The 17,311-nt window shown below is 57.9% G+C and overlaps 3 protein-coding genes across 3 annotated transcripts; all 3 read right to left on the bottom strand.

The window, feature by feature from the left end:
• Positions 1-356: 356 nt before the first annotated feature.
• Lrrc26 (leucine rich repeat containing 26) lies at positions 357-1,910 on the bottom strand. The gene is given in 4 exon segments (XM_015505748.2): positions 357-795; positions 883-1,213; positions 1,215-1,279; positions 1,282-1,910. Coding segments are annotated over 4 exon segments (1,017 nt in total). The 5' UTR covers positions 1,577-1,910; the 3' UTR covers positions 357-469.
• Positions 1,911-2,410: 500 nt separating this feature from the next.
• Positions 2,411-4,075, bottom strand: Tmem210 (transmembrane protein 210). The gene is made up of 4 exons (XM_015505750.2): positions 3,263-4,075; positions 2,972-3,107; positions 2,774-2,803; positions 2,411-2,628 (listed from the first exon to the last, which is right to left on the bottom strand). The coding sequence occupies exons 1-4, from the start codon at positions 3,348-3,350 to the stop codon at positions 2,445-2,447; spliced, it is 438 nt and encodes a 145-aa protein (XP_015361236.1). The 5' UTR covers positions 3,351-4,075; the 3' UTR covers positions 2,411-2,444.
• A 1,623-nt stretch (positions 4,076-5,698) lies between these two features.
• Anapc2 (anaphase promoting complex subunit 2) lies at positions 5,699-17,311 on the bottom strand. The gene is made up of 13 exons (XM_015505649.1): positions 17,243-17,311; positions 16,347-16,969; positions 15,065-15,197; positions 13,705-13,879; positions 13,180-13,299; positions 12,693-12,810; positions 11,801-11,982; positions 11,095-11,236; positions 10,846-10,921; positions 10,561-10,764; positions 6,589-6,718; positions 6,128-6,363; positions 5,699-6,046 (listed from the first exon to the last, which is right to left on the bottom strand). Exons 2-13 carry the CDS (start codon positions 16,661-16,663, stop codon positions 5,834-5,836), a joined length of 2,046 nt encoding a protein of 681 aa, XP_015361135.2. The 5' UTR covers positions 16,664-16,969; positions 17,243-17,311; the 3' UTR covers positions 5,699-5,833.

The following is a 17,311-nucleotide window of genomic DNA, read 5'->3' as shown; positions in this document are numbered from 1 at the left end:
CCCAGCTGGCAGCGTCACCCAGGGACCTTTGGGGCACCCCGCTGCCTCGGGCCTCCTTCAGACTCAGGGTTGAGCCTTCTGTTGACCTGCAGCCCACGGTGGGCCCCAGATGCTGGCTCGTACAATCTTCTACCCTGCTCCGCACCTAGGGCACAGGGAGCGCCACCAGCCTGCCCTCCCCTTCGCTTCGGGTGTGTCACGCGCCTGCCACCATGTACAGACCAGCCTTCCCAGTGTCTGAGCGCGTGTCTTCCCTGTGTGGCCCGTGCGCAGTTGCGCGCTGCCCCTCTGCCCCAGGGGCCCCGGTGTGCCCCTCGCCGTGTGCAGTGGTGATGCCTAAAGGAATGTCACGAAACTTTCGGTCTGTGTCGCTTGTTTGTCACCAGCAGGGTGTGAAGGAAGGACACGGGGTTGGGCAGTTTCGAGGGCTCCGGGCAGTGTGGGAGCGCCTGGGGCAACAGCTGCGCCCTCAGGCTTGGGCAGATGCGGCGGTGGGGCTCACAGGGTTTTCGGGGGAGGCAGTGCCGTCGGGGGCGGGATCCGGAGGTCTCCTAGGCGGGCGGCGGGCGGCGGTACGGCAGCGGCGGCGGCGTGCACGGCAGGCGGTGAGCACGGAGCCCAGCGCCAGGCAGGTGGCCAGGCTGGCGAGGAAGGAGACAGGGCCAAGTGCGTAGACCACCGCCAGGTCCCGCGCCGCTAGTGGCTGCGCGCAGTGTCTGAAGGCGGCGTCGGGAAAGGCGGTCAGGGGGCTGAGCGTCTGGCGTCCTGGTGATACGCAAAGCAGGGTTTCGGCTTCTGCGGGATACAGGCGCGGCGTCAGGTGGGCGGCAGCCACAACCCGGCCCTGCGTGATACGGCCTGAGCCCCGGGCGGACAGCTCACCTGACGCCGGCCGTGGGTGCTGACGAAGCCAGGCGCAGAGCGAGCGCAGCGCGCAGCCGCAGGCCCACGGATTACCGCGCAGGCGCAACGCATCGAGAGCTGGCAGGCCCGCCAGCAGGTCATGCGGGATCGCCGTAAGCGCGTTGTCCTGCAGGCTGAGCGCGCGCAGCAGAGGGAGCGCGCCCAGCGCCGCTGGCTCTAGGAGCGCTAACCGGTTGCCGGCCAGCGAGAGGGAACGCAGCGCCCGTAGGGGCGCGAAGGTGCCGGGCGCCAGCGCTTCCAGCTGATTGTCGCTCAGGTCCAGCCGCTGCAGCACACTCAGGCCCCAGAAAGGCCCGTGCGTGCACCGAGCGCAGCCCGTTCTCGCGCAGGTCCAGGTACAGCAGAGCGCCCGCGCCGCGAAGGCTCCCCGAGGCAGCACACGCACGCGGTTGTGATCCAGCAGCAGCGTGCGCACGCGCCGGCTCAGGCCCGCCGGCACCGCGACTAGCACGAGTGCTGAGCATTTGGCCTGGCCGCCGGGCGCGCAGGCGCACGCCTTGGGGCAGTCGGGAGCGACCGGGGTCCCGCGGGTGGCGGCCCCAGTGGACACTTGGGCCCAGATTGGCCGCATCGGCGGCGGCGGCAGCAGCAACAGCAACAGCAGCAGGGACAGTAGCGGCGGAGGCCGCGAGATAAAAGAGGAGCCCCGCATGGGGGCAGCTCCAGAACCCAAGGTGGGGGCCCTGCTGTCTGTGCGTCCTTGGAGCCCGGGCGTCCCAGAAGCTCGTCCTTTTGGCTCCTACACAAATGTTAACTGTCCGGCCCGATCACTGGCAGTTCTTGTCCCAAGGCTGATCCCGCGCCTGGGGCGGGGGCCGGGCACAGAGCCAGCGCCTGGCATTGCCAGCCACCTGTCCCAGAGCTCCAGGGTCTTGGCTCTGCGCCGGCCGCGGCACTAAGGAGACCACCGGACGCCCAGCTGTGGACTGAGCAGGACCACACCTACTCGCACCCACCAAACGCGCTAAATGGCAGAACCCAGTGCATCCTGCTCCACTCCGTGTCCGCTCCATTCTGGCTCAGCAAAAAGTGCCCCATGTAGAGAATGAGAAGTCCCCCGCCCCACCTCTGTGATGGATGAGTGGGCAGGGCAGGAGCACATGATAGGGCTTTGAGCTCAGGGGACAAACTTTGAGGGGGAGGAGGACTGCACACCAGAGGCAGGGGAGGTGGTGCAGGAGGGGAGTGGGTGCCTCCACTCCTTAGAACCTCAAGGGGGCACTGTGAGTGGCGAGGGGCACCAGCAGGAATCCTGCCTCAGAAGCAGCTCTCTTTAGAGTCTAGGGGTTTTCTTGGGTTGACAGGGGCCCAGGGTGGGAAGAAGCAGCAGGAAGCTTCAGGGAGGGGGCTGGGCTGGCCAGCTGTGCCAGAAGGTGGAAGCACCAGGCGGGGTGGTTCCCTGCCCCATAACCGAATGCATACACACCACAGAGCAGTCTCCAGGGACTTTGGAGCTTGCAAGGAGGACAGCACACAACCACTAAATAATGTTTAATTCCCCTGCCCAATTGCCCTCCACCCTATTCAGGGGGTGGGGGTGGGGGCGGCTCCTCTAGAGTAGCCTCCATGGGGATGGTCATGAGGCCATGGTCCTCCAGTGATGGCATCATGGAAACCTCCAGTTCAGGGTCCATACGGTGGGACTCCACGTGCACTGCATGCAGGTCCATGCGATCTTCCTGGACCCCGAAGTGCCCCACCAACCTGCATGATGCAGGCCCAGTCAGCAGGGGCTGGCGGGGCCTTGGCCACCCTGGGAAGGCCAGCCCTTGGAGCAGTGCTCTGTGTCCCTGTGACTGCACTTCCAGTGAGGCACAGGTCACCCCTGGGGCCCTCCTGCGGCACTCACCTGTTGTCCACATGTCTGGTGCTTGGTTCACTGTAGGGATGAAGGTAAGCATGAATACTGCAGCGGTGCGCTGGCCCCTCCCAGGCACACTCCGCCAGGGAGCACCATTCCCAGACCCTCATGACACCCTACCCAAGGGGTGGAGGCCCTGGAGGCTTGGCCTCACTCCTATTGCTCCCAAGGCTGGGGCTCACGCACCCCTTGGCTCGAAGGACTCCAAGTGCCACAACCACGAGGGCGCAGAAGCAGCTAGCGCTGACTCCTGCCAGCACCACAATGAGAGCGATGAGGGCCTCGCGGCTGAGGCCCAGGCTGCAGTCACAGTAGGTTCCAGCTGCAGAGACAGGGCCACAGGGCAGGGCCAGTCACCTGCCTGCAGGGGACTTCTAACCCACCCTCACCCAGAGGCCGCCAGAAGGACATAGGCAGGTTGGCCCTGCCTGCAAAAGGGAGGGGCTATGGCTGGGGGCCGAAGGCAGGAGGAGGCACCTGCAGCAGGGATGAGCAAAAGGGACAGACATATCAGGCCCAGGGGGCTGCCAGCCAGGCAGCAGTCAGGTTGGGGACAGGGGGCCATGTCCAGCCCCCAGCCCCACGGCACACCTGTGGACGGAACTTGTCGGAAGGCTCTGACCTCACAGTGGGGCTGTGAGGCAGGGAAGGTGGGGGCAGGGCCTCAGCATCCAAGCTGGCACCGGGATTCAAGGAGTCTTGGTATGGGGCAGGTAGGGAGGAGCCCTGGCCAGATCAGAGGCAGGCAATGGTGGGGCTGGGGCCTTGGTGGTACCAACCGAGCTGCACAGTGAAGGGGGGTGTGGTCTGATGTCAGCCTCTGGTGTTCAGGGGCCTTGGTTCCTTTTGTCAACACAAGGACTGCAGGGCTGGGTGGGCCTGAGCCCTAGGCAGCTGCAGGTCACTGCTGCACAGGGATGGGGCAGGAAGGGGCCAAGGAGGACTGACTTCATCTGCCTTTATTGGCTGTTCAGGGAGGGTTGGGCCTAAACTGCCAGCAAAGCCAGGTCAGGAGGGCTGCTGGTTCCTCCAAGGGATCCCCAATCACTCAGAAGAGGTTGACAGGGGGCCCTAGCCACAACTGCCCAAGCAGGACCTCAGGCCATGATTCCCTCTGGGGGCAAGTGGTCAAAAATGGTTGCAAGTCTAAATGTCACTGAAGTTAGAGACTGCTGCCTAGGTGTCTACTCCCTCTGAGACCAGGCAGTCACTGCTCAAGGCAGCTTGTCACCTTGGGCTGGCATTGTTAAACCTCCCCCTCCTTACTGAACCTGTGGTTCCAAGGTGGGATGCGGAATAGCCCCACCCTGCCACCACACCCCACCCCTCCCCTAAGGACCTGCCAAGCAAACCACAAGACAGCAAAGAGGAAATGCCCGAACTGTGGTTGACCAGGGTGGGGCCTCCTACCAGGTGGGCCCCACAGGGATCAGGGGAAGGGCACAGCCTGACTCCATGGCTCTGATCACTGGGGGTCCAGTCTGACTGCCGGTAAGATACTCTCCTTTTGGGTCAGCACAGCACAGGTCAGCAGCTCCTGGTGAGGCTGTGACCCACAACTCTCAGAGATCTCCAGGACACACACTGGAGATAAATGCAAAGGCACACAAGAGCAGGGGCGTGCCAGAGGCCAAGGCTGGCACAGCCACCCTGCCAGGCCAGCCTAACAGGTTTGCATCCTGGTTACACGCCTCCCCCCCGGGGGGGGGGCAAGTGGTGACCAGGGACAGCAGGGCCCAGGGAGGGCCACCTGGTGGAGAAAATGGTGGGTGTCACAGCTTTCAGGTGTCTGCTTCCACCAGAACTCATGTAGTGGCAATGACACAAGGGCAGTCGTGGAGTGGAGGGGAGCAGGTAGGGGAACCCAAGAGAGCAGACCACTCATGCTGTGGCCAAGCCTGTGGGGCATTGGGAATCCTCACACCATTGCTGAGACTGTGTCTAGCTTGTACTGCTTCCTGCTCCAATGCTCTAGAATAAGAGGGTGAGGGAAGTGCCATTCAGGACTCCAATGCAGAATAGGCCAGAGCTGGAACTGTGGGAAGGGTAGCTCTGCACCCCAGGACAGTGGACATGAGGGGTCCAGGAAGGGTGTCTGGAACAGTGGCAGCGACAGAGCTGAAGCTGGGTGTGGCTCATGGTCTGGGCATGCACCCTGGGCAGGAGCAGAACAGAGGCAATGGTTCCAAAGGGCCTTTGTCACCTGAGGACAGGCCTTGAGACAGAGCACTGCCTGCCTGGGAACAGCAGCTCTGGGGCTGGGACACCCTGCTCAGTTTGGAAGTGTCTCAGGCCAGCCTAGACCCAAGGGATGAGGACAGTGCTGGGACCTCTCCCTACCTGGCCTCTTGGACAGAGACTGCCAAGAGTGGCTGGTCCCTGATGTGAGGGGAAGGAGAGGGCTGGCCCATGGTGCTTTCCTTTCCCTGTGCCTGGCCCATACTTGGGACCTCAGGTTTGGGGGACATGGAAGTAACTACCTGAGAACACATTCACTCATGAGCTCTAAGCACAGTGGCCATACCACTCCAGTGTGGGGCAGGTGGACAAATGGCTGATCTCAGGCCACTAGGTTGTGTCCTCATGCAGCCCTTCAAAGCTGGAGTGCTCAGACTTCTTCAGGCCACCTTGCAATTCAGGTTCTACAGAGTTTCCAAGCCCCAGCAACACCAGCTGCAGAGCCAGACAGACTGCAGGCTGGGGGCCCCAAGGGCTCCTTCCAAAGGCCGGTGGAGAGGGAGGCTGAGGTGTGGCAGGTGGCTGGCTGCAAAGCAGGGCACTCCTAGGCAGCCCGTCCTCGCTCGCTCCTGGCCTCACCTATTGCTGGGCTCTAGGGCCAAGGTGGAGTGGCCAATCCTGAGGGAAAATCAGGACATGTCCATGGGTTCACAAAGCCAGCAGAACACTGAAGGATAAGAACTGACCTACTTTAATCTGCATTTGGAGGGGGTGGGGCTGGAAGGAGCTGGGCAGGAGCAGAAGCCCTATTCATCCTGGGGTCATACTCAGGTGGGGGGGGTGTCCCAAGCCTGGGCCTGGCAGGCAGCATCAGCTGCAGCTCTTGGGCAGGCGGTAGACGCCGGCCGAGTAGATGAGCTGCTGGTCACGCACTTTCTTCTGCAGGTAGCCCTGGAGCTCCTGCAGGTCAATCTCCGCCAGTGCGGGACCGGTCATCACAAACATCCGCAGCATGCTGTAGATGCGCTCCAGCGACAGGCTCTCCAGGTTGGTCAGCATGGCCTGGATGTAAGTCCAGAAGAGCTGGGGACAGCAGCAAGGTGGTCAGTTGGCCTGCCCACTGGGACTGTACCGCTCCTCCCCAAGCCCACCAAAGGCACACACCAGCAGTTCCTCCTCTTTCTGGTCAGCCTGGGAGGCCATGCCTGAGTCACTCTCCTCGTCACTGTCTATGAGCACCATGCTGTCACGGTCCTGAGGTCGCTCCTCCTCGATGACAGAGAAGGTGCCAGGCGGCTCCTCGCGCAGCACACCCTGCTGCAGCCACACGGACATGCGCCGCCGCAGCAGTGCCACAGGCATCTTCACCACCTTGCTCAGCTCCTCCAAGGTCCAGATGGCTGTGCACAGTCACAGGCATGCTGGCATGCATCCTGACAGCCCAGCATGGCCTCCCAGAGGTCAGCGGGACCCTCAGCAAAGGGAAAGAGTCATTGCCCCATGGCCCAGGACTGCCCCCACTGGTCAAAGTGCCTCACCCCATGGCTGGTTATGACAAGAGCAATGCCTGGCACTGGCCCCAGGGTGGCAGAGCCAGGGCAGACTGTTGGGACCTGTGGGCTCACCTTGATCCTGGAAGTACAGCAAGACTACTGCCTGCACGGGGGTTACTGCCACAGATAGGGTGCGGTCAGCCAACTCTACATCCATGGTCACCAGGCCCAGGGTGTGTTTCCAGCTAAGGGTTCGCATGGCCTGAGGACAGAGGTCAGCATGCACAGCCTGTAGTCCTGACCAGGCCATAGAACGAGGCTCAGACTGATGGGCCATGCCACCTAGCACATGTGAGAAAGGGGGTCCCTGCCCACACCACTGCTAGCCCTGGCAGGGAGGTGGTCAGCAAGAACAGACTCCTGAGTTCCAGTTTCTAGCTCCTCAGCTACCATAACGTAAGAGCAGGGACCACTGTTATAAGTGACATTGTGCCACCTCAGGACAAAAGTCCACACCCATCCTCTCAGGACCTTAGAATGCACCCTTCCCTGGCTGGAGTCGGCACCAAGGAGAACCTTTAAGAGGAGGTCATGTTAAAGTCAAAGGGAGGATAAGGTCAGGACAGGCACACAGGAGGCAGTGCCTGTAGTGATGTGGCCACAAGCCAGGAAACATCAAGGACTACAGGCAGACACCAGAAGCAGGGGGTGACTAGGAAGGACACATTCCTACAGGTGCCAGAAAGCGTGACCCTGCCACTGCCTCGATACTGGATTTTGTCTCCAGAACTGAGACAATACATTTCTGTTGTTTTAAGCACTCAGTTTGTGATACTTTTATAGCAGTCACAGAAATGGATCAACTTTGGTACCAGGAAGGGGTGCTGCTGCATGTAACAAATACCTGAAAACAGAAAAGGCTTTGGAATTGGGCCATGGGCAGAGACTGGAAGAGCGGTGGAGTGATGCAGGTAAGAGCCAGGATGCCTTAGAGGTACAAGTGGATAAGAATGATGTTGGTGAAGGCTCAGGAAGGAGCGCTGTGGTTCCTTGGAGAACACAAACGTCAAGAAGGGAAAACTAGTAGAAATGGAGACCTTAGAAGGTGCTTCTGAGCTGGGCACAGTGGTGCATGCCTTAGATCCCAGTGACTTGGGAGGCTGAAGTGGGAGGATTTGAGTCTGAGGCCAGCTTGGGCAACTCAGTGTGACCTAATCTCAAAATAAAAATCCTTTCAAAAAGTGCTTCTGGTGAAGTTTCAGGTGGAAATGAGAAACGTGTTATTGGCAACTGCAGCAAAAATGGCAGAAAACTTGGCTAAACTGTTCTGCTCTGTGATGATAAGTTGGTACACGCCTGAGACTCCCCAGCAGTGTGTGGGAGTGCAGCCTGGTTACTCCTTGTTGCTTACTGCAAAATGCACAGGTAGAGGAATAAACTGAGGAAGCAGCTGTCAGGAAAGGGGAAGCAGTACTTGATGACCTGTAGCTCTGAAGACAGGACCAGGGTATGGTGGGACAAGTGTATACTGAAGTCAGGTGTGACTTGTGGGTTGACTGGCCACTGTGGCAGATCAGGAGCAGAAGGGCACTCAGGAAGGTCTGTGTATCATGGAGAACATGGTGCTTAAGAACCGGACACCAGCAGAAATGCTACAAGCCAGACTGAAACCAACACAAAAGGAAGGGCCACCAGGACGACCAGTCAGATCTGCACTGCTGGGGTGGGCTGCCCTGTAGGCCAAGAGGACAGAGTAGCAGGCGGAGTTCCAGGCTTCGAGATTCCCTGCAACCCTTGCTGGGTTTCACTCCTTTGGGACTCATGACCCTTCTCTCGAATTTCTCCCGTTGGGAATATCTACCCTAGGCTTGTCTCACCAATGTATTCTGGAACCAGGTAACCTCATTTCACAGCTGGACAGGGAATCTGCCCCAGACAGATCAGACTCCAAGTCACAATTACATCTCCTGAGATTTACATGCTGAGATTTGGGACTTTGTGTTCACATACAAGAGAACACACTTAAGAGTTGATGCTAAAGAGTTATGATTTTTTAGGGATGTTAAGAGAAGCATGCATAAGAGACCTGAATTTGGAGGACCATAGAGCAGACTGTGATGGATTGATCTGTGCCCTGCCCCACATTAAGAGATGTTAAAGTTCTAAATCCCAGAGATACGTGGGAGAAACACAGCACCCCAAGTTCTCTTGGGGCCTTGGGTTAGGAGGGAAGGAACCTTCCCTAGAACCTCAGAAGGGAGTGTGGCCCTATGACATTTCGCTTGTGATCCCTTAATGTTTCTGTTCTCAGAGACCCTAGTCTGTGGCACTTTGTTATGACAGCCCCAGAACACTGGTTCAGCTGCTCTTGGGACCAAGTACTGCTCTGAGTCCTTCTGGGACTCTTGCAGCCCTAGGGACAGGCACCAAGGAACCCTACTTTACAGACAGAAATGGGAGCAGAGCCAGTGGCTTGCCATGTTGCAGCCAACAGAGCCCTCCCAGCTCTGGCTCCAAGCAGGACCTTCCCAAGTGCCACAGCAGGACGGACATGGCAAGACACAGGTGAAAACAATGGGTCACACAGCCACACACATCCATCAAGGTCCTCATCCAGGAGCTCTTCTGGCAGCAGACAGGAATTATGGCCACAGGCCTGGCCCCCCTCTCAGCATGGCCCAGGTGTCCTCCTAAGCCACTCCAAAGTCCAGCTAGAGCTGAGAAGAGTACCACAAAAGGGTTGTATCCCAGCACATTAGGCCTGAGCGAGAGGGTGTGGCCAAGCCATGCCTGGGACCCAAGGTTCAAGCTGGTGGAAGACCAATGGATGCCTCACACCAACAGGGCAAGCAGAAAGGGCAGAGGGAGAGGGCGTTGAGGGTGTGGGCCTGGCCACCCAGAGGTTCTCGACCAGGACATGGTGGGCTGGGTGCCTGCAGACTGTAAGCACACGTGCCACTGCACGGGTAGGAGCTGGAGATTCCAGGCAGCCAGCAGCCTACCTTTCTACCTGGCATCTGGGAGGGCCATGCAGACGCAGCTCTTCCAGAACCTGCGCTGAGGTGTGGGCAGGCAGCCAGGCTCTCATGGCCACTAGCACAAGCCCACCCCCTCCGTGGCTTCTGTGCTCAGGACTGTCTGCACAGGCTCCCCTTATCTACCTCTAGAAAGCAACCTCTCTCCAGTACTAAGGGGACTCACTGTCCCGTCCAGTGGTAAGTCAGCCTGGAAGCAGGACAAGGCCTTTCATCTGCAGGAGATCCAGCACCTCCTCACAGTGAACAGACTACCTGCCAACGCTCCCACAGCCCAGCTCCGTTGCATCAAGCTCTGGCTACTGCCGGTTCACCCATCTCCAGAGGTCAGGGTTCACCTCCCAGACGCTTCTGTTCCAAGGCCACCTCTCACATCCTCTGCCTGCTCTGCTGGGGTGCCCAGCTCCTTGCAGGCTCCACCACTCACTGGGTAGCACCACATGGACTAGATCCTGTGTTTACTCTGTGTCCAGAGCCTGGCTGGATATCTATTTGCTTCCTCTCCCCACATGGCTGACCCCTGAACTCCCCTACCCACCTTCAAGTGGGACTCCAGCTCCTGGTACCACTGGGCCAATCCTATTACACCAGCTAGTGACCTCCAGACCAGTGGTCCCCTCTCTCCCTGGTATGCACTGCCTGCTCCCCTCGCGCTCCTTGCCCTACCCCTGTGCCTCCCAGGGCTCTTATTACAATGGTACAATTCTAGTCCCTGAGTGCCTTTGAGAACTGGAAAGCATCTTTGGGAAAAGAAAGCCAGGAGGAAGGTTGGGAACAGGACAATGGAGGCCAAGGGGGCTAGAGAGTAGAGATCACAGCAGAGATGCAATCTTGAATGACCCTAACAGGGGGGAGCCATGCACAGCAGAGGAGAGGGAGCTCAGGGCCAGGGGCTTGCTGTGGTCCCAGGTCCCTGAGTCAGGATGACAGCTGAAGGAGCACCTGCACACACACCATAGGAGCACAGCCATGCCCACGCCCCTCCTGCAGGGGTGGCTGGGCAGGGACCGATCCAGAGAGAGCAGGAGTTGATGGTGGACTAGAGACAGAAGAGGCTTGGCAGCCATACCTTCAGCTTCTCATACTTCTTGCAGTAAACTTCCAGGGCTGCCCTGATGTCCTCGGGGACCTCCAGCTTCTCATCCTTAAAGGGAGGCCAGAACTCACTGGACAAGATAACAGCATAAACCCCAAAAGGTGGTTGCTCCTCCACAGGCCGCTTCTCATCCTCCTCTCGGATGTTGGCGTTGATACGGCGGGAATCTGCCATGTCCTGAGAAGGGCAAAGCATATTACCAAGGTCCTGGCTGGAGGAGTAAGGTCAGGGGCTGGGGAGCCGGCTGTAGACACCCACCTTCAGCATGACCTCACAGAAGTGCATTGGGGCCTCACCAAAACGCAGTTTCAGCAGCTCCACGTTACGGATCTCCCTGGAAGATTGTGTTTCTGGGAGGGGCTGTGGTGTGCCCCACCCCAACCGACATGTGCAGCCCAGAGCCTGCCCAGGCAACCCACCACCAAGAGAGCAGAAGTACAGCTCCTGTGGCTGAGAAAGCAGCAGGCAGCACCCCCTGGAGGTCAGCGGGCACCTCACAGGCCTTACCGCTCAGGGCTAAAGCTGAACTGGTGCAGGAGCCGGTCGGCCAGCAGGGAGCGGTACTCGTTGATGAAAAGGTCCTTGCTGCCATAGATGCTGACCAGCAGGCTGATGATATCTGAGGAGCGCCGCTTGGAGCTTGACTTCCCTGGCCCAGGGGGAGTCACATCACAGGTACCTCAGCAAGGACAGGAACACCCCAAAGCCCACCTTGCTGGACACCGCAGCCCAGCACAGCCTGGAGGGCTCACTGCTCCTTGATGTGGCTGGGAATGACCCAGTGATTCCCAACAGACCTAGGCTCTGATCCCCCAGCCCAGCCGTCTCACAGAGGTCTTGCTGAATCCCCATCCAGGCTCAGGAACAAACTAAAGGACCTTGGGTTTTACTCTCAGAGACCAAAGACTAACTATGCCAGGACAGGAGCAGGGCAGGGACCCACAGTCATCAGAGACCCCACACAGAGGAGCCACAACCCTGCCATGAACCCAACTCCTCCACAAGCAACATCCACAAGGGGTGGGGTACCTCCCACAACTGAGGTGACCAGTGAAGGGGCACAAAAAGTTGGCTGATGTTGACAAGGCTCTGACCTTGGATCCCGAGCTTAAGGTGATGGCTGCTCCAGACACAGTGAAGCAGCAGACCCCTAGACAGGCCCGGGAGGGGAGGGGAGGGGAGGGGAGGAGAGAAGCTGGTGGGGCGAGCTGACCTGGGTCAGCATCCACAGGGTCAGGCACCCAGTCTTCAGGCTCTCCAGAGTCATCCTCACTGTCCTGGCCAGTCTCCAGGCTGGCTGGGTCGGTCTTGGACAGCTCAACAGCCAAGTCTCCAGTTCCATCAGAGTCCCCAGTCAGCCCTGCCACAATCTGTCGCACTGTGTCCTCCCGTGTCCTGCCAGGGTGAGTGTTGCTGTCCCCACTGTCTGAATGGCCTTCACAACACCCACCCTAACCTTAGACCCAGTACAGCCATGCCAATACCACCTGACCACCCCTATGGCCAGTGCCAACAGATTGGTACTAAAGACAGGCACATCTGAATTTCCAAAACAGATTCAATACCATTATGGGACCAGTGAGGACCAATACGATCAGAAACCCAAAGACTAGTCTAATTGTGGTTAGGAAACAGCAAACTGACCAGACACCTGCCAGCTCCTGCTGCTCAGGTCCTTGGGCCCCACTCCCTGAGCCCAGGACCTTTGCTGCCTGAAAGATTTCTGGGCAACTGTGCCAAGGCACCTGTTCAAACACAGAGCCTAGTTCTCTTCTCTACTCTGCAGGAACTGGTCAGCAACAAGGCCAATGCCAAGTAGAGAAGTCTTTCTCTCTGTGCTAAGAGGGGTGCTGGGAAGAAGCTGAGGTTGGGCCTGTGGCCACTGTACACAGAGCGTACAGTGATACCATAGCGATGTGGACAGGTATCCCACACTGGCAAGGGGAAAGGAACCCCTGGCCTGGGCCAGTAGACTTTGTCAATCAGGATAATTCTCAAGTTCCTGCTGTCCTGAGAACCTCTGGCTTCCACTGGACAGAAGTATAAGAAGTTCAGTAGGACAAGAAAGCTGAGTACAGTGGCTCCCAGGCAGCCACAGCCCTTACCTCAGGTAGCGGCGGATAGGCTCACAAGCCACTTCCAGGATGACCATGGAAGGATCCAGGACGCGCAGCGCCTTGATGGCAGAGATGTAGAGAGTGATGATGTCACATGTGTTGACGCCTACGGCCAAAAGAATAAGGCAGAGCTCACACAGTGCCCAAGATAAGAGCCTCCCTGGTGCCAGCAGATCACTACCCTGGGTCCCATCCCCACCTCCACCTCCACCCACTTTCAGGACTCTCCAAAATTCTTCAGCAGCAAGCTCTCCCTCTGCCAGGCACTCTGTTCTGAGACCATGTCCATCCCAGGTCAAACTAGGCAGGTCATGATTTCAGAGAATTGAAGCTGAGGTTGGCCACAGCTCCCCTGAGAATCACAAAAAGGCTGCTTCCTACCCATCGCTTCCTTAAAGCTACAAGTCTAGGGCTTGGCATCTAGGAATGGCATCTGAGCCCAAGGGCTGAAGCTGGCAGTGACTGTGTGGGGCACCTGGGTGGAGGAGCCGAGTCTCCAGAGCAGCCCTGAGGGACACGAGCAGCTGCTGCCTCTGGTCAGTCCGCTCCAGGCAATATTTGAGGTCCTCGATGGCTGGCCGGGAGTCTGGAAAATCTGCAAAGAAGGGACATCACTCAGGGACAGAAAGGTGTGTGAGCATGTGGCTGGTGAAGGTGTGCCTAGTGTGCGAGAGGACATACAGTTTTGCAGAGGCCCTGGATGAGAGCCACCTGTTGGGCACTGGACCTCAATCACCCTCGACACTTTTCTGTGTTGACCATTTGACCAAAGAATCCCACAGGAAAGAAAAGACAAAAGTGATGCCCAGGACCAGTCCCCAAGCAAGAACCAAGACTGAGACAACAAAGGAGTACAGACACCCAGAAGCTACAGTAGGGAGGGTCCTGCTTCACTTGATGCACCACCCTGCAAGGGCTGTAGGTGCAGCTCTAGAGGGGACACAGCAAAGGCACTGAGGAAGGCCCCGGTAAGTGATGCAGGAGTTGGGGCAGGACCAACCTCGGATGATGCTGAAAAGCTCCTCAATGCGCAGGCTGGCATAGATGCGGTAGAAGAACCTCTGCACATGGCAGCGCCAGCGGCGCAGCGTGCTGCCAGCCTCAGGGGATGCAGGTCTGCTGGGGCCATCCTGCAGGAACACTTTGCCCAGCCAGCCAACCACCCTCTCGATCCACTGTGAGAGAGCACTGGTGTGTGAGGCACTGGGACACTGAGCAAGCTCCAGCTGACCCAGCAACTGCCCACCATCTGGCTAGATAACAGTGAGCCCCCAAAGCCAAGCATCCGGGGACCAGAAATACATCAAAACATGCAGGATAATAGGCTCCCAAATGGGCGTTTCTGGCACCCCCAAAATCAGTACAACACTCATGGATGTCAGTGCCCACATGCATCTCTGGTAACAATGATCCTAGTGTGAAAAGATAGCACACATGGTCTGCATGCCATCCAATGACTTAGTGAGTAAAACCACTCTTGGAACCACAGATGTGACTATCAAAAAACAACTCCTGTGCAAAAAACGCAACATACAGTGAAATCATCCATGTGTGTAAACCCATAGGAAGACATTCTGCCATGTGGACCTGTGGACACACACAGATCCACAGACCAACAGCAAGACCACCCTGAAAGTTTACCTTCTCCACTCCACTACCTGGAGCACATTACACCTACCCATAGTAGCTAGCCCTTGCAGGGCTCCCACCTGCTCTAGATCAGTACAGTGGGGGCATCCATTTTGACCACCCCAATGCAGCTAATCTGCACCTACAGGAGACAAAACACCTGGAAGCAGTGGGGGGAAGACAGGAGAAACAGGAGCAAGTGGACAATCTCAAGGGCTGGGCCCAGCTTCTCCACAACACTAGGAACCCAGAGCAGAGTCACAGAACACACCTTGAGGTCCTGCACTGGGACCACCAGCCCCTCGTTGCAGGTTGGTCCATAAGGAAACTGCTAAGGGAGCCCACACTTAGGGCAGCAGAGAGTCTGAGTCAGGCATGGTGGTGCACACCTGTAACCCCAGCTACGCAGGAGGCTAAGGCAGGGGGACTGCAAGTTCGAGAACAGCCTTGGCAACTTAGCAAAACCCTGTTTCAAAATGAAAGATAAGAACTGCTGGGGATGTAATGTGGTGATAGTGCATGTCTGGGTTCAATCCCCAGCACAAGTGGATATGTCCTCATTGTTACCAGAGACCAAAAGGACTAAGAAAGCTTCAACTACTACCTGGTCCTGGACCCGGTCCACCTAGGCTAACACACTCTGGCTGCTTCTACAGTCAGGGTATGAGGTTTGTCCAAAACATAGTCCCACCCCTAGTGTGAGGAGCACAGTCCAAGAGGGGGATCCTTACCTTGTGGAACTCTCGGAGGAAGGAGCGCTCATACTCGCCCCGACAGCGGTCCTCCATCCTCTCCCGGGTCACCTGGTGCAGTGTAGTGGTCACCGCCTCGGCACTGACCCGCTCCAGCAGACTGAGCCTGTACCTACAGGAGAACCCTGCCCGTGGAGCACCCGTAACACACACCTGCCCCTTGCCCAGGTCAGCCCTGCCTAGAGTACATGCCAGGTACACACTACCCAACACCCAGTGCCCAGAGAATCTCTCCCCACAGCTCTCCTGATGTGGAGAGTGAAGGCAACTCTACCAATGACATTGAGGAAAAGCTGCTGGCAAGACAGAGCACTGGCAAAGCACTGCCCTTCCTGTCTAGCTGGTCTCTGCTCAGACTAGGGCACTACTATTCTCCGTGTAATCAATCAGTGGCAGTAGGCACAGCTACCAAGGCACAAGTCTCATCTAGGGAGGGCTCTGACACACCACTGCCCTGCTACATGAGTACAGCTGCTAATGCTTGTACTTCCAGTGCAGACCTAGACCTACAGTAGCAGATGAGATTTGAGAGAAGAAAGAAGGTTACTACGTTAAGTTACACCTGGGATGAACATAGCAGAAGCCCTTCAGGGCCTCCTCCATGCTGGCCAGCCACAGAATCGCTCCCTCAATCACCTAACAGACTTTCCCAAACTGCATCACTGCCTGTTGTTCAACGTGGCAAACCACCACAGATGGCTACAGAGGAAGAAAAACTCACTAGAAGACTACAATAGGATGTGGCTCTAACAACAGCAGAACCTCTTTTCCCCTCTGAAGGACTGGGAAGAAAACCTGTTTACCGACACAGTGGCCTAATCTCCGACACATTTGGGAAAGAAGAACCAGCAAGCACATCCTTCACAATTACAAAGTGAGGACTCCCATGGGAATGAATGCTATTTCTCCCTCAGTGAGTCTACAATAAGCACAGTAGAATTCTGTGGAGCCCAGCAAGTCTGGAATCAAAAGAAATCTGCTAATGCAGACGCAAGCCATGTGGGGTCTCAGCAAGGCCAAAGCTGAAACCCTGGAATAGATGTGAGTGACAAAAGGCACTTCTGTGTCCAGGATAGAGTGTTAACTTGCCACACAAAGATCCCTCTGTCATGTCTCTGGCTATCAGGACAGCTGGAAGAAGACAAAACACAACCCCGCCCCCATCTAGCTCACCAGCTCCCTACGAAAAACAGCTGGACCCAGAGGAGTAAGTGGGTCATTAGGAGGTGCAGGGGCACAACTACCAGGCAGAAGTACTCACAGGACCTGGCTGAGCTGGTGGAACTGCTCGAGCGCCTGGCGGCACCAACACTGCTGCTTGTCACTGCCACATCCTGCACACAGAGGACTCTGCAGGAGCCGATAGTACCGACGTCGTGCATACCGACTGTCCAATTCCCCCTCCAGTTCTGGATCTGTGCCCCCTTCCCCTTTTCTCTTACTCTGCATATAGACTCTCAGGAAACGCCCATAGAGGCGCTGGACCATCTCCTGGAAAGTCCTAGGGGTGGAAAAGAACAGAACCCCCCGCAACATGATGTGGACCTTTTCCCGCAGCCCTTGGGCACCAGTGCCCATCAGCAAGCCCAGACGAGTCCATTTCTCCAGGAGGTCTAGGCTGCGCAAGTAGGGGTCCAGGCGGCTCTCCAGCAGGCCAAAAGCGTCAAGGAGCAGCAGAAGGCACTGGGGTTCTTCGGCAGAGTTCTCGCGCTGGGAGATGGCATTCCAGAACTCGGGAGAGATGTTCGCCTGCAGGTCGTTCTGGAGCACCTCCACGAACCACTCCTCCAGGACTGAGTGCAGACCATGGCCCCTCAGTACCTCCACCGCCGCACGGAGCTCCTCCTCCTTTGGCGGGACAGCACCGCTGGTCCGGGAGGACACCTGGAGCGCGGAAAACCGTTGAGGAAAGGGGAGACGGCGCAGACGGGGGAGCAGAGGAGCGGAGGAGAGGCTGCGGAAACTCCGCTGCTCCCACCCGCGGCCGACGCTAGGGAAGGGCTACCAGGGGAGCGAAACGAAGCGGGACAGTGGAGGAAAGAGGCGGCGCCACAGCGCGCAGCGGGCGAAGCCGAGTGGACCCTGGGATGGACGGCCTAAAGCGCGCAGGGTCCCGGGAACCTCGCGCGGGCCCGCCGCTCCCTTCCCGGGCCTCACCAGCCCCAGCGCAGCCGGCGGCACCAGCCCGGTGCTCACGGTATTCCAGGCCACCAATAGCTCCTGCCC

This window comes from Marmota marmota, unplaced genomic scaffold (assembly GCF_001458135.2).
Source record: "Marmota marmota marmota unplaced genomic scaffold, marMar, whole genome shotgun sequence".
NCBI classification, from domain to species: Eukaryota; Metazoa; Chordata; class Mammalia; order Rodentia; family Sciuridae; genus Marmota; species Marmota marmota.
The sequence above is the reverse complement of the archived record's forward strand: the minus strand, read 5'-3'. Positions and strand labels throughout refer to the sequence as shown.

Excerpts from the sequence above, each read along its gene's own strand:
- Anapc2 (XM_015505649.1), bottom strand. The coding sequence starts at position 16,663 with ATGGGCACTGGTGCCCAAGGGCTGCGGGAAAAGGTCCACATCATGTTG. Across the intron at positions 11,983-12,692 it reads CCTATCCGCCGCTACCTGAG|GACACGGGAGGACACAGTGC; the intron begins GTAAGGGCTGTG and ends TCACCCTGGCAG. Across the intron at positions 6,719-10,560 it reads AGAAGTATGAGAAGCTGAAG|GCCATGCGAACCCTTAGCTG; the intron begins GTATGGCTGCCA and ends CTCTGTCCTCAG.
- Tmem210 (XM_015505750.2), bottom strand. The coding sequence starts at position 3,350 with ATGGCCCCCTGTCCCCAACCTGACTGCTGCCTGGCTGGCAGCCCCCTG. Across the intron at positions 3,108-3,262 it reads TTTGCTCATCCCTGCTGCAG|CTGGAACCTACTGTGACTGC; the intron begins GTGCCTCCTCCT and ends CTGTCTCTGCAG. Across the intron at positions 2,804-2,971 it reads GGAGTCCTTCGAGCCAAGGG|TGAACCAAGCACCAGACATG; the intron begins GTGCGTGAGCCC and ends TCATCCCTACAG.